At 34.3% G+C, this 14,820-nt stretch overlaps 2 protein-coding genes across 2 annotated transcripts in view; both read left to right on the forward strand.

Moving 5' to 3' along the window:
• LOC107621028 lies at nt 11,028-13,380 on the forward strand. Its single transcript, XM_016323078.1, has 4 exons — nt 11,028-11,267; nt 11,481-11,847; nt 11,939-12,963; nt 13,300-13,380. The coding sequence occupies exons 1-4, from the start codon at nt 11,028-11,030 to the stop codon at nt 13,378-13,380; spliced, it is 1,713 nt and encodes a 570-aa protein (XP_016178564.1).
• Nucleotides 13,978-14,820, forward strand: part of LOC107623618 (ribonuclease P protein subunit p25-like protein) — a 3,172-nt gene continuing 2,329 nt past the window's right edge. Inside the window, exons 1-2 of the mRNA XM_016325949.2 lie at nt 13,978-14,273; nt 14,355-14,477. Of these exons, the coding sequence (XP_016181435.1) occupies nt 14,355-14,477 (123 nt within the window). The 5' untranslated portion in view covers nt 13,978-14,273. The remainder of the gene's footprint in view (nt 14,274-14,354; nt 14,478-14,820) is intronic.

Below are 14,820 nucleotides of genomic sequence, written 5' to 3' on the forward strand. Positions count from 1 at the left end.
TGCCAGTAAAGAATTTCATAAAAATAGTTGCGTTGTAGATACAGTCTCTAAACCAACAAAAATCCCTTCGTACAAACATTTTGGTTGTCACAAGTAACAAACCCCTTAAAAATTGTTAACCGAGTATTCAAACCTCGGGTCATCTTCTCAAGGAACTGCAAGGAAGTATGTTCTTATTATTGGCTATAAAGGTCGTAATCGGGGTTTAGAAGGTGAGAAGCAAGTGATTTGAATGACAAGTAAAGTAAATGGCGATTAAAATAAATAAATAATGTAAAGCAAACTTTTGGCAAGGTAAGAGAAATTGGAAGTCCAACTTAGTTATCTCTCTCAACAATGATGAAAGTTGAATCTAAATTCCACTTAGTTGACCTTTACTAAAGCAAAGGAAAGTCAAGGGACTAATTAGTTTGGCCTTCGAATCCTATTTATTTCCTAAGAAAAAGTTGGGATTATTGAAGTTCAGTTCAATTAGCAAGATAACGATTATCAATTATGCTGAGTTGGTAACTGTTGAGTTACTGATTTCTTAATCGAGACCAAAAGGGGAAAAAGTAAATTGCTGGAATAAAATATCTTCAAATCGGAAACGATGATAACATAAATTAAAAAGAGCAATCATAAACTGAAAATACCTCAAATATCACTAATTCAAATAATAATCTGTAACATGGAATAATTCATAAATTCAATTATAAAAGTAAATAATCAACTTAAGTGCTGGAATAAATAAAACTAAAAGGGAAGCTAAAACAAAGAAACGTAAAATCTGGATCGAGAGTCACTCTTACAAACTACGAGAAGTCCTAAATCCTAAGAGAGAGAGGAGAGAACCTCTCTCAAGACTAAATCTAAATCATGGGAAGTAAAAATTGGCGAGCTCCCCCTGAATGGATGCATTCCCCCACTTTATAGCCTCTAATTTGTGTTTTCCGGCCTGAAAACTGGGTCAAAAACAGCTCAAAAATCGCCCCCTGCGTATTCTGGTACGTTCAGGTTGCGAACAAGTGACGCGGAGGCGTCTTCCACGCGGCCGCACGGATTGAAGTTCGCAGATGCGACGCGTCTGCGTGGATCACGCGTTCGCATCACCTAGCGTCAGGGCAACTATGGCATATTATATATCAAATCGAAGCCTCGAACGTTAGCTTTCCAACGCAACTGGAACCGCGTCATTTGGACCTTTGTAGCTAAAGTTATAGCCGTTTGAGTGCGAAGAGGTCAGGCTGGACAGCTTAGCAGTTTCTCCAACTTCTTGTATTCCTTCCACTTTTGCATGCTTCCTTTCCATCCTCTGAGCCATTCCTGTCCTGTAATCTCTGAAAACACTTAACACACATATCAAGGCATCTAATGGTAATAAGAGAGGATTAATAATAAGCAAATATAAGATCAAAGAAGCATGTTTTCAATCATAGCACAAAACCAGGAAGGAAAATGTAAAAACATGCAAATAGTATGAATAAGTGGGTAAAGAGTTGATAAAATCCACTCAATTGAGCACAAGATAAACCATAAAATAGTGGTTTATCATGCACTTTTTCGGTTCATCCAGTATATTAATTTCAGTTCATTTGTATTTTTGGGGCTCTTAATGTTTGATAAATACCCTGATTCCATTCACTATGAAGCTGAAACAAAATAGCAGCCAGACAATTCCAACAGATATATACATTAACATCTCAGACCAACAGGACAAGGACTAATCCATCTTGAATCAGATATATACATTAACATTAGATTTTCAATAACATTTACATTAATATTCACATATATATTTTGAAAGAAGCAGTGTTTGCTTTTCTAAACAAGTTAAACAAAATAGTCTTAATTACAACCATTCAAACAAAGTATATTCTATTTACTATCTATATCCCCTTATGTGAATTTACAATAAGGGCTGGAGAGGACATCAGATGACTTTGGGAGTCTTATTGTTTCAGATGCCCAAATCACTTGGTCTCTGATTTTGGTGATAAATATGTTTAATGTGTACATATGCTTACGTTATAGCGCGACTTCTCCTTATTAGTGACCATTGTCTTCTTTATTTTCGCTGTAAGGACAAAAAAATTTGGTCAATACTTCACTTAGTATATCGACAAGCACAAGCATGCATATTTTAATCAAGTGAATCAACATGACCAAGTCCACTGAACCGAACTCCCTTGATGTTCTGAATAAAACGTGATAAACATGCAAACAGCTAGAAAAACATTTCTGCATGCAAAAAAATCCAACTGAACACATAACAATCAGGTGAATCAAAATGACCAACCCTACTAAACCGAACTCCCTTTATTTTTTGAATAAAACGTGATAAACATTCAAATAGCTAGAAAAATATTTCTGCATGCAAAAAAACTCAACTGAACACATAACAATTAGGTGAATCAAAATGACCAACCCCACTGAACCGAACTCCCTTGATGTTCTGAATAAAATGTGATAAACATTTAAACAGCTAGAAAAATATTTCTGCATGCAAAAGAACTCAACTGAACACATAACAATCAAGAGAATCAAAATTATCAACTCCACTAAATCGAACTCTATTCATGATTTGAATAAAACGTGATAAACATTCAATTAACAAGATAAACATTTCTGCATGCAAAATAACTCTACTGAATACACTAACAATAAAGTGAATCAAAATGGCCAACTACACTGAACTGAACGCCATTCATGTTCTGAATAAAAATATGATAAATATTCAATCATCAAGAAAAATATTTCTGCATGCAAAAAGACTCAACTAAACACATTAACAATCAAGTGAATGAAAATCACCAAGCCCACTGAACAAAACACCATTCATGTTTTGAATAAAATGTGATACACATTCAATCATCAAGAAAAATATTTCTTCATACAAAAAAACTCAACTAAACACACTAACAATCAAGTGAATGAAAATCACCAAGCCCACTGAACAGAACACCATTCATATTCTAAATAAAATGTGATACACATTCAATCATCAAGAAAAATATTTCTTCATGCAAAAAGACTCAACTGAACACTTAACAATCAAATGAATGAAAATGACCAACTCCACTGAACTAAACACCATTCATGTTCTGAATAAAACGTGATAAACATTCAATCATCAAGAAAAGAATTTCTACATGCAAAAAGACTCAACTGAACACACTAACAATCAAGTGAATGAAAATCACCAAGCCCACTGAACAGAACACCATTCATGTTGTGAATAAAACGTGATAAACATTCAATCAGCGACAAAAGCATTTCTACATGCAAAAGGACTCAACTGAACTCACTAGCAATCAAGTGAATCAAAATGACTAACTACACTGAACTGAATGAAAATAAGAACTCATTTTCATTCTTATGCCCTAGTTATGCAAAAAAAATTGATTCAGAATAAGTCGATCTACTAAACGAAGCAACTCAATCCAGTAAACCTAAAACGCAACTAGGAGAAATGCGAGATTGCGAGATTTTAAAAGAACAATAGTTTTTATCATACCTTTTGCATTCTCTATTGCTGTTTTCGTTTGTTTTTTCTTCTTCCTTTCGAAATCTTCTCGCGATTTCTGAGTAGAAGTAGTTTTCACAGAGAAAACGATCGAGCTTTGAAAGATTTTGATAGAGATTCGAAGTTCTCCAGTAGCGGTTTCAATGTTGAAAAATGAACGTTTTTTCATAATGAAGCACATATGAATTTTAAACATTTTCGGGGGTTTGGACGCATGTAATATTCGTTTATTTAATGGGATTGGGTTTTTTTTTGGTGTTGGACCAGCTTGGATGGACTTGGATAAAAAATTATATGGATATGTAGCATAACTGTTTTCTATATATCCAAAATTAACAACCTATACTAACAAATTCTAACTAATAGAATAAATAATAATATGTAACAATAATAATATTAAGTAACAAAGGACAAAAAAGAACCCACATAATAAGAGAATTTGTTAGCAAACTCACCCAACAATCAGAAGCAACAAAGGAAAATTTAACAATTTTGTTGAAGCTTAATAATAAATCAGAAGAAGGGATTTTAGAACTTTTAAGATGGGTAAATCCACAAAAATAGCTCTATTATCTTATTGTTTAACCCATTATTAGTGTATAGAATCAACAAATTCAATAACATATTCATGAAAAATGTTGCCTAAACCTTTAACATCAATCATAAAATTATTATCTAAACTATTACCTAAATCTGATTTAGCAAAATCTTCTTATTATCTAAACTATTACCTAAATCTGATTTAGCAAAATCTTCAACAATTGTTTGATCGTTATCCACAACCATAGTGATATGAAAGCATGGAAGAGAAAAATGCCTAAAAAATAAATAAATGAGTACCAAGAAAATCAATAATACTAGATATGATTAGAGGTAAAAATAAGTTAAGCCAAATCAGGCTTCATTCTTAATAAGTTAAGTCTGTAATATAGTTAATTGACCTGAATTTGATCTATAATTTGTTATGTATTTGTTTTTAAATAATAAGCCTGACTTGTTATTGAGTATGGCTTAGCTTGACGACTATTAAAAGGATTGATAATTTTTTTTTACAAAATAATTTTTTTTAAAATATTATTTTTAAAAATTATTTTTCAAAAAATTTACTTATATATAATATATCAAATTTAATGTTTACAAGAATTAATAAATATTTTATTAATAAATTTAGACTTTTAAAATAATTTTAATTTGAACTTATTTTATAATAGACTAAATTATATTAGACTAAATACAAGTCAGATTATATATTTTTGATAGATTATTTGACTTATTTCCTCCTCTTGGAATGATCTAAAAATATAATTATAAAATGACAATTTATTTCAGCTATGAAACCTATGTCCACTCAAAATATAAAAAAAAATGAAAGAACTGAAATTACAAAATAAAAAAAAATAAAGACAAGGGATGCATCATCAATATATAATAGGATAATTCACATTAATAAAACAAATAAAATTATTTAAGTCGATCCACACGTATATGCACGCTGTTTAAATTTTGATGGCTTAAAATTTTATTTTTATGTGTTTTTATATAACTTTTTAAAATTTTTATTCATTATATATTATTAGGCATTTAATAGTAGATTCTAATTTTTGTTCATTATATATTATATAATAAAAGAATAGTATAACTTAGCAAATATATAAATTATATACTTAAACATATTTCAAGATTTTAAAAGAACATGATTATCAAATTTATAAATATTTTAAAAGGATTATTAAGTTGGACAATTTTTTTTTTTTTGTGACTGAAATAAATTAAACAAAGAAAAACAAAACAAACAAAACAAGGAACTGCCTAAATAGAGGGACAGTCCCGTTCAAGACTATTCTTAAACTCCTCCCAAGGTGAAAGAAGCTTCACATGCGAAAGTTGTAACTTCGTCGCCATCTTTGCCATAATATCTGCCACCGTGTTTGCATCTCTCATAATCAAACGAAAGTCAACCCGCCAATTCCAATGCATGATATCTTTTATTTTGAGCACCAGTGGATCAATAAACCCAAAACCATCTTGAGTAACAAGATTAAATGCTTCCACACAATCTGTCTCACAAATAACATCTCGTTGACCCACATCCCAAGCTAAGAGATATCCTCTCCAAATAGCAAACAATTCTCCTTGAAGAATACTATTACTCTCAATCATTCCCAAACACCCCCTTTGCCAGCTCCCATTACAATCTCTAATAACACAAGCAAAACCAACACTATCACCCGAACCAAAATAACTAGCATCACAATTAATCTTAAAAGTACCAATAGATGGGGGATTCCAAAAACTATTTAGATTAGAGGGAAGTGATATACGTTGTAATTCAAAAATATTCCTAAGCTCCTTTTCTGAAGTTAATGCCAGACAAATCACTTTTTTCGGAGGCCAAGTTTCATGGGGATTAAAGATGTCATTATTCCTTTCTCGCCATATCCACCAAAGTCCCGAAAAGAACTTGAACGGATGCTCTCTGCTATGATACAAGAACCAGTTCTTCAAATCCAAAGGATGACAAGAAATATCCAACCTATGCCAGACAAGCTGAGCTTTTGGACAATCCCGAATACAATGTAAAACCGATTCCTGGCTAGAAAGATATCTTGGACACCTATCCGATGCCGTTCTTGGAGCAAAGCGCTTTAGACTTCTCCACATTAATCTTCATCCCAGATGCTTTGCAAAAAGTCTCTAAAACCAACATCACATTTTGCACTTGTCTCTTTGTAGCTTTACAGAACAGAAGCAAGTCATCCGCAAACATTAAGTGGGATATTCTTGGTCCCCCTCTAGAAATAGCAACCGACTCCCACAAGCCCAAATCAACCTGATGACTAATAAAGCATGCCAATCGCTCCATACACAACACAAAAAGATAGGGTGACATAGGGTCTCCTTGTCTAAGACCTCGGCTAGGAGTAAAGCCATTCAGACGACTCCCATTCCAAAGAATAGATAAGGAAGAAGCAGTGACACAATTCATAATCAAATTAAGTGTAGGAATAGGAAAACCAAAGATTTTAAGGGGTATGAGCTAAAAACCTCCAGTCAACTCTGTCATAAGCTTTCTCCAGATCAATCTTAAAGGCCAGTGTGCCTTTCTTTGATTTAGTCTTCTTCATAAAGTGGAGGACTTCTTGAGCAATAATGATGTTGTCAGGAGTTCCTCGTCCCTGAATAAATCCTCCTTGAAGCGAGCCAACAATCTCCGCAAGATGAGGACGAAGCCTATTAACAAGGACTTTCATGATGATCTTGTAAACTACATTGCAGAGACTAATCGGCCTGAAATCATTCATAGATACCGGTGATTCAACCTTTGGAATGAGAACCAGTAAAGTCTCCAACATTCTCGGATCAAGAGGAACACCAGAGAATGCCTGCTTAACCATCTTCCAAACATCAATACCAATGATCTCCCAATATTCTTTGAAGAAGAAAGCTTGAAACCCATCAGGACCCGAAGCTTTAAAAGAGTTCATGTGAAAAATAGCTGCTTTGACTTCCTCCATAGTAACTGGTGCCGTAAGGTTATTGCAAGCTTCCTCATTCAGAGAAGGAAGAGGCACATCACCAAGGCAACCCAAATCAACATCATCCAAATGACAGAATAAGCTTTTATAGAAAGACTCTGCTTCTTGACTCAGAACCTCTGGATCAGTTTCCCATACTCCATCCTTGAGAAAAAGGCCATGAATCTTATTATGCTTCCTTCGCGCAAGAGTTTGAATATAAAAGAATCTTGTATTCCTATCCCCGAACCTTACCCACTGCTCTCTGGACTTTTGGAACCATAGGAGCTCTTCTTGCACTAAAGTATTATTATAACCATCAAGCAACTGTTGCTCTTTCTGACACAAATAAATACTATCCACCACTTCCAAACACTTTTGTAAATAATTAATCTGCTGCTCTAATTCACATTTCTTAACAAAAATGTTACCAAATACCTTCGAGTTAAACTCTAGTGAATTCTTCTGTACTTCCGAAAGCTTGCCATGAATTCCTCTATTACCAGACCACCATGACTGGTTCACAATATCCCTATACCCAGGATGAGTAGCCCAAGTAGCAACAAATCGGAAAGGTCGATTCCCTTTAGGCTGAGGACGACCTTTACAACACACCAGAATAGAGCAATGATCAGACTGAAGCCTATTTAAAACTTCTGCATAAGCCTCTGGAAAGATAGATAACCAACTACTATTTATACAGACTCGATCAAGCTTTTTTGCCACGTCAACATAATTTTTCACCCTCCTGTACCAAGAAAACCGCCTCCCAATAGTCTTCAGATCAAACAAACCACTATCCCCTAATGAAGTAGCAAACATGTCGGCTCTTTGATGAGAAAATTGACAACCCTTAGATTCATGAGAAAATTTGACTTCATTAAAATTACCAAGAACAATCCAAGGTCCTTGAAAAACCATGGATTGTGCAACAAGATAATCCCAAAGGAGAACTCTTTTATTAAATTGAGGACTGCCATAAATACCACTACACCTCCAAATTAAATTATCAAAGTGAACCTCAACAGTAACACCCTGATCAAAAGCATCAATGAACTTACAACAAACACCCTTCATAGAGGATAGAAACCAAATACCTCCCTTATGCCCCTCTGCTTCTACTATACCAACAGAGTGATACCCCAACCTTTCCCAAAATAATTTTAAATGCTGAAAAGGGGAGTGAGTTTCAACCACAATAAAGAAAATATGTATAAATTTCCTAACAATTTCCTTATAATGCACCCGGGCTAACTTATTAGAAGCACCCCTAATATTCCAAACAATCATATTTAAACTATCCATAAATAATAGGGACATAATAAATAAGAACATAAACTCTAAACAGAATCACCAACCTCAATAGGTGGTTTGTCCTGCGGTACTGGCACACTCTGATCCTCAATAATTGCCACCTTTGGACCTCCTGACACTGCACCTGCCATGCTTCCATCTACTAAGGTTTCCTTTGTTGTGCCACCATTTTTATCAACTGGCGAGTTCTGCAAGGAGGAAGGCCGAGGACGCTTCCGTAGAGAGATTCCACGACGTGCAGGAGTTCTGCACGATGGAGATGGCGCAATTTCATGTTTTTCTCGCTTCCCCATCCTAATGCCAATTGATTTGCCTCCATCACCATGCAAATTGGGCCTTGGAACCCTTCTCGGACCAAACTTGTGCTGCTTTCCATCTTGGTCCTTCAAACCTGATGACTGGCCCATTGTGAATTTTCCCTTACGCAGCACTTGTTGCCAGCCCTCTCCATCATCCATGCATGCCTCATTAACATGACCATCAGGCACGTGAAGAGCCAATGATTCCGTAACTACATCCTTCCCTTTAACAACTCCTAATTTCTCACCCAAATTACGAGGATTCTCACCCAAATCACGAGCTTCTGATTCAGCCTTTTGTTGAATCTCATGATTGTTGTGTGGCACTAATGTCGGGGCTTCATTATTTTTTTCATCACCAAAGGAATTTCTGTTTCCTTCCAAGGACTCCTTCTCCATGCACAACGATTTATCATGCCCATACCGTGCACAAGTAGTACAAATCATCACCCTCAATCGCTCTCTCCTGCTCTCTCCTTCTCTCATTCTCCTTGAGTACGTACTCTTTCTCTACTAGGGTTTTTGATATTGATAGATTTTTATCTTGTTTATTAAGTTGGACAATTTGATATTTATGTCTATCTTTTTTAAAATTAACTTATTGAAAAAATTGACTGAGAATAAAAAAAAAAACTGAAGATAGAGACCAAAATTAAACCATATTATGCTCACTTGAAGAAAATTAGAATCTCATTTTTTATATTTCATTGAATGATGCCAAAACTTTGTTCTTTATGTTATTATACAAAAATTTAGTATAAATTTAAATATCTATGTTCCTTTCATATTTGTCTATCCCATAAAGTTAATTAAATAAAAATATTTTAGATATGACTGAAGATTAAATAGGCATTGTATTTAGAACAATTGATGCACAAATATAACATTTTACATGCTAAAATGATTAAGATTAAGGTAAAAACTAAAGTGATTATATATGTATAAGATTAATTCATAACTTACTAAGTTTTTTATTCCTACTACTCTATTCTTATTATACAGTAAAACTTTAAAAATTAAAGATGATAGATATTTTTAGTATAATATAAATTTATTAATCTTTTTTAATATGTCATAAAACTTATTATAATTTCAAAAATAAAACTCAGACACACTTATTAATAAAACAAAAAATAAAAAATATTATGAAATCCAACAATAATAATGTAAATTTTGTATTTTAGATAATTTCATCAACCACATTGTTTTCATTATAGATGAAATTATGGACTTAATATAATCAGGCTACATAACCAACACTTAAAAACAAAATAAAAAAAGAAAGCTACTCTACTTGTACTACATGAAGTATGAAATTGTAGAACTAAAGATTTATTAAAATATCTTAATTAGGGAACAAAATCAGGAAAATATCAAAGAGAATCAGCAAAAATTAATGTAATTTATTAGGATATTATTTTATAATTAGCGTACTTTTAGTCTATATATTGGTAAGAACCTTGTAATCACAAAAATAAAGAAATAAAAAATGATACTTTTTTAAATAATTCTTCTTTTCTTTCCTAAACCCTTTGTACCATAGTAACAAGATCATCATATGCCACTGATCTTTTCTATTGTCCTCTGATATTGCCATTGCTAGAAAAATAGTAATAAATTAATAGATAAAAGCAAAAAATGTAACTGTCAAAATACAATTGCATGTCAAAAAGTGAAACTCTGATTGTGCTTATTCCTAAAATTGATAACCCTACCTTTATGAAGGATTTCAGGCCTATTAGCTTGTGTAATGTTGTTTATAAAATTATCACCAAAGTATTGACTAACCGACTTCGGCCTTTTCTTCCAGATATTGTTAGTTCTTTACAAGGAGGTTTTATTCCGGGTCATGGTACTCCTGATAATATTATTGTGGTCCAAGAAATTCTAAATTTCATGAAGCACACAAAATCCAAGAAAGGTACTCTTGCTTTTAAAATTGATCTTGAAAAATCTTATGATAGGGTGGATTGGAGGTTTTTGGAGAGTACTCTCATTGCTTTTGGTTTTCCTATCATCACTATTAATTTGATTATGAATTGTGTCCGTGCATCATCTCTTTCTATTATGTGGAATGGGAATAGATTGGATAGTTTTGCTCCTAGAAGGGGGCTTAGACAGGGCGATCCAATGTCTCCTTACTTATTTGTACTTTGTATGGAAAGACTTGCTTGCTATATATCTCATAAGGTAGTCGAGGGTGTGTGGAAACCAGTTTCTGTCACTAGGGGTGGCCCAAAATTTTCTCATTTGATGTTTGCAGATGATCTCTTACTCTTCTGTCAGGCTACAAAGAGTCAGGTCCAAATAGTCATGCATTCTCTTAACATTTTTTGCAAGACATCTGGCATGAAAGTGAATCTTGAAAAGTCTAAAGCTTTTTGTTCTAAAAATATGACTACTCGTAGAAGAGATATTTTTACTAGTGTTTCTTCAATACGTTTTGATTTGGACTTAGGAAGATATCTTGGAGTTAACCTTAATCATTCCCGTACCAGTAGGGCTTCTTTTCATTCGGTGATTGAAAAGGTGAGGGGAAGATTAGCTAATTGGAAAGGAAGGCTTCTAAATAAAGCAGGGAGACTTTGCCTGATCAATTCTGTTGCAGCATCCATTCCTGTCTATCATATGCAGGTATCTTTTTTTCCAAACTGGGTTTGCGATAAATTGTCTTCTATGATGAGACAGTTCCTTTGGAAGGGTCAAGTTGATGGTAGAGGTCTTTCTCTTGTTAATTGGAGGACCGTGATCACTCCAAAGAAATTTGGTGGCCTAGGTGTTAGAGATCCTGCATGTGTTAATATATCTTTACTTGGTAAATTGGTGTGGCAACTTTTTCATTGTTAGGACAAGCATTGGGTTGCTCTATTGAGGGCGAAGTATCTGAAGAATGAGGGAGTTTTAGATGGCCCTGTCCCTTGCAATGCTTCTCATATTTGGAAGAGTATCTCAAAGGCTTTTGGTGCTCTTAAGGATGCCTTCTCTTGGTGCGTTGGTTCACTTGATCAATCTTTTTGGTTTGACAATTGGAGTATTGAGGGCCCAATTGCTCAAGATGTTCCTTTTGTATATATATCTGACTCTGATTTAACTATTAGAGATGTTTGGAAAGATGGTCAATGGAATCTCCATGATATTTTCTCTATCATTCCAGAAGATGTCAAACAGCGTTTGAATGCTTATAATTCGGATTTGAATGCTGGACAGAGTTCGGGTTGGTCGTGGGGTGTGGCATCAAGTGACCCGGTCACTTGATCAATCTTTTTGGTTTGACAATTGGAGTATTGAGGGCCCAATTGCTCAAGATGTTCCTTTTGCACATATATCTGACTCTGATTTAACTATTAGAGACGTTTGGAAAGATGGTCAATGGAATCTCCATGATATTTTCTCTATCATTCCAGAAGATGTCAAACAGCGTTTGAATGCTTATAATTCGGATTTGAATGCTGGACAGAGTTCGGGTTGGTCGTGGAGTGTGGCATCTTCTAGACTCTACTCAGCTAGGAGTGGGTACAGCTGGCTAGCCAAAAGAAAGTTTGACTGGAATGAGCATGATAATTGGTTGTGGGTATGGCGACTGCATATTCCTGAGAAGTACAAGTTCCTGATTTGGCTCAGTCTTCATAATGCTATTCCTATGGCAGAGTTTCGTTTGAGTCGTGGTTTAGATTTATCTAGCACCTGTCATCGGTGTCAGAATGGTTCTGAATCCATTCTTCATTGTCTTCGGGAGTGCCCTAGTGCCAAGGAGGTCTGGAACCTTTTAGGCCTGTATTCAGATAACTCGAATTTACATGATTGGCTCTACAGAGGTGCAAGGAGTGGAGATGTTTTTCTTTTCTTTTCGAGCATCTGGTGGATTTGGAAAAGCAAGAATCATGACTTATTTAATATAGATGATTCATGGAGTGCCAGTAAAGTGGTGAGTTTGATTCGTAGTTCAGTAAGGGAGTTTCACAGTATTTTTGCTATGCATCAATCTCTGTCTCATCCTTCACTTTATTTGCATTGGGTTCCACTTCCAGTTCATTCTGTTGAATTGAATTGTGATGCTAGTTGGTTTGCTTCTTTTGACTATGCTGGTTTTGGTTGTATCATTCGCAATCCTGATGGATGTTGGTTGAAAGGTTGCACTGGGAAAGTCGAAGTGTGCAGTGTTTTTTTTGCTGAATTGTATGCAATTTGGAGAGGTTTACTTCTTGCTTGGGAGAGTGGATTTCATGAGGTTATTTGTGAAACAAACTGTTTAGAAGCTCTTTTCTTGGTAAACCAAAGAATGCTTGGTAAGGATATTCCGGAATGGGATTTGGCAAAGCATATACAGGAGGTTATGAATTGGAATTGGAGAGTCTCTATTCTTTTAATTCAGAGGACTGCAAATAGTGTTGCAGATTGTATGGCTAAAGCAGCTGCTTCTGTCGCGGACATTCACTCGAATTAGAGCCAACCATGGAGTGAGCTTCAACATCTAATAGATTTAGATATGACCCTAGCCAATTAATTTGGTTTTGTCTCTTTTTTTTCTTTCTTTTCTATTTAGTCACAAAAAAAAAAAGATTAATATTTCAATGTGCCAATTTAGTAAGTGAAATAATAATAGTAGGTACTTCTAATGTAAAAATCTTAAAAGTTGTTGTAGTCTTAAAAGTGAGTTCTAAAACAGCACTACCATCTTCGTAAGAGAACACGAAATTCTTATCTTATTTCCGTGTTGAAACCACCACATTCTGATATCTCAATTTGAAAGTTATCTATTTGATACAAAATCATTCATGAGTTACTCTTAAAAAAAATTAATAAAAAAAATTAAGTAACTCCATCTAATGGAGCTCTTTCCCACAAATCCATCAAATACTTTGCCCATGTAATTATTGAGTAAGGCCTAATTTGACGATTCTTAAAATGATTGATAATTTATTTTACAAAATAATTTTTTTAAATATTATTTTTAAAAATTATTTTTCAAAAAATTTACTTATATATAATATATCAAATTTAATGTTTACAAGAATATCTAAATATTTTAAAAATTTTTGTTTGGACGTCGAAAAAGATATTTTTTAAAAGATTTTTTATAAAAATAAAAGTAATTTTATGTTTGGATATCTCATATAAAAAGATCTTTTTATCTATTAATTGTGTTTGTATAAAATAAGAAAAGTATATTTTTTATTCATTTATTATGTGAAAAATATTTTTTTTTAAAAAAAAAATACAAGTTACATGCTATTAAGGATAGTTATAGTGAGAAGGTTTGTAAGTTACACGCGAAGGGAGATAGGATTGGGCCTTATTAAAGAGAGAGGCCCATGAAATGTGAAGGTTTGTTGGGGGATGGCGGTGTGATCGGCGATAAGACCGGGGCCAGAGTAGCCCTACTCATGTGCCAAGTTCTCCTGGAAAGAAACAGCCACATAACACCTTCTGTTTCGGGCCCTAACTTGAAATCTCACAACACTCGACCTGCCTCACCTCTCCGAGACTGCGTCACTTAGCTACTCAGCACTCAGCACTCGCCAAACACCACCTTAGCAACCATATCCCCCTTCCAATCCTCACCCTTCACACGCTTCAGCTTGATACTCCCCTTCCCTTATCTCCCCTTCCCTTTCTCCTTCCCTCTCAACACACACAAAGGTCTTTTCTCTCAATCCAGCTCCTCTTTTTGGTGAAAATAAAAAGTTAAATGATGTTTGCTATGGTTTTGATTTTTGACAGATGGATAGGTATCAGAGGGTGGAGAAGCCCAAGGCAGATAGCCCTATCAACGAGAACGAGATACGCATCACTACACAAGGCAGGATGAGGAACTACATCACCTACGCCACCACTCTCCTTCAGGTATTTCATTAATTGAATTCTCTCATTACTACACAAACCTTACAATCCAATTGTAGTGAGAGTGTGAGGGCCAATTAAATTTCAGGAATCCAAACGATTTTGTAATAAAGCAAAGAGCACTTGCGATGCATGCTTGTCGAAATTCGGATTCCGATCGTGAATCGGAAAGATACAAGATTAATTAGGATGAATGATTTAACGTATTTTTCTATTAAGCAAACATTCAAAATAAACTGTGTTAGCATTTTACAGTAACGAGTAAATTCATTGTACAATTAACAAACTAAATTCTAGATATTTTAGTATCTCATAATTATAATTATAATTATAAATTATAATCACG

Source organism: Arachis ipaensis, chromosome B10 (assembly GCF_000816755.2).
Source record: "Arachis ipaensis cultivar K30076 chromosome B10, Araip1.1, whole genome shotgun sequence".
Classification (NCBI taxonomy): domain Eukaryota; kingdom Viridiplantae; phylum Streptophyta; class Magnoliopsida; order Fabales; family Fabaceae; genus Arachis; species Arachis ipaensis.

Bases quoted from the DNA above. Each gene is read 5' to 3' on its own strand.
- LOC107621028 (XM_016323078.1), top strand. From the start codon at position 11,028: ATGACTACTCGTAGAAGAGATATTTTTACTAGTGTTTCTTCAATACGT. The intron at 11,848-11,938 runs GTTGGTCGTGGG...CAATTGCTCAAG, and splicing joins GAATGCTGGACAGAGTTCGG to ATGTTCCTTTTGCACATATA. The intron at 12,964-13,299 runs GTTATGAATTGG...GTTCTAAAACAG, and splicing joins TGGCAAAGCATATACAGGAG to CACTACCATCTTCGTAAGAG.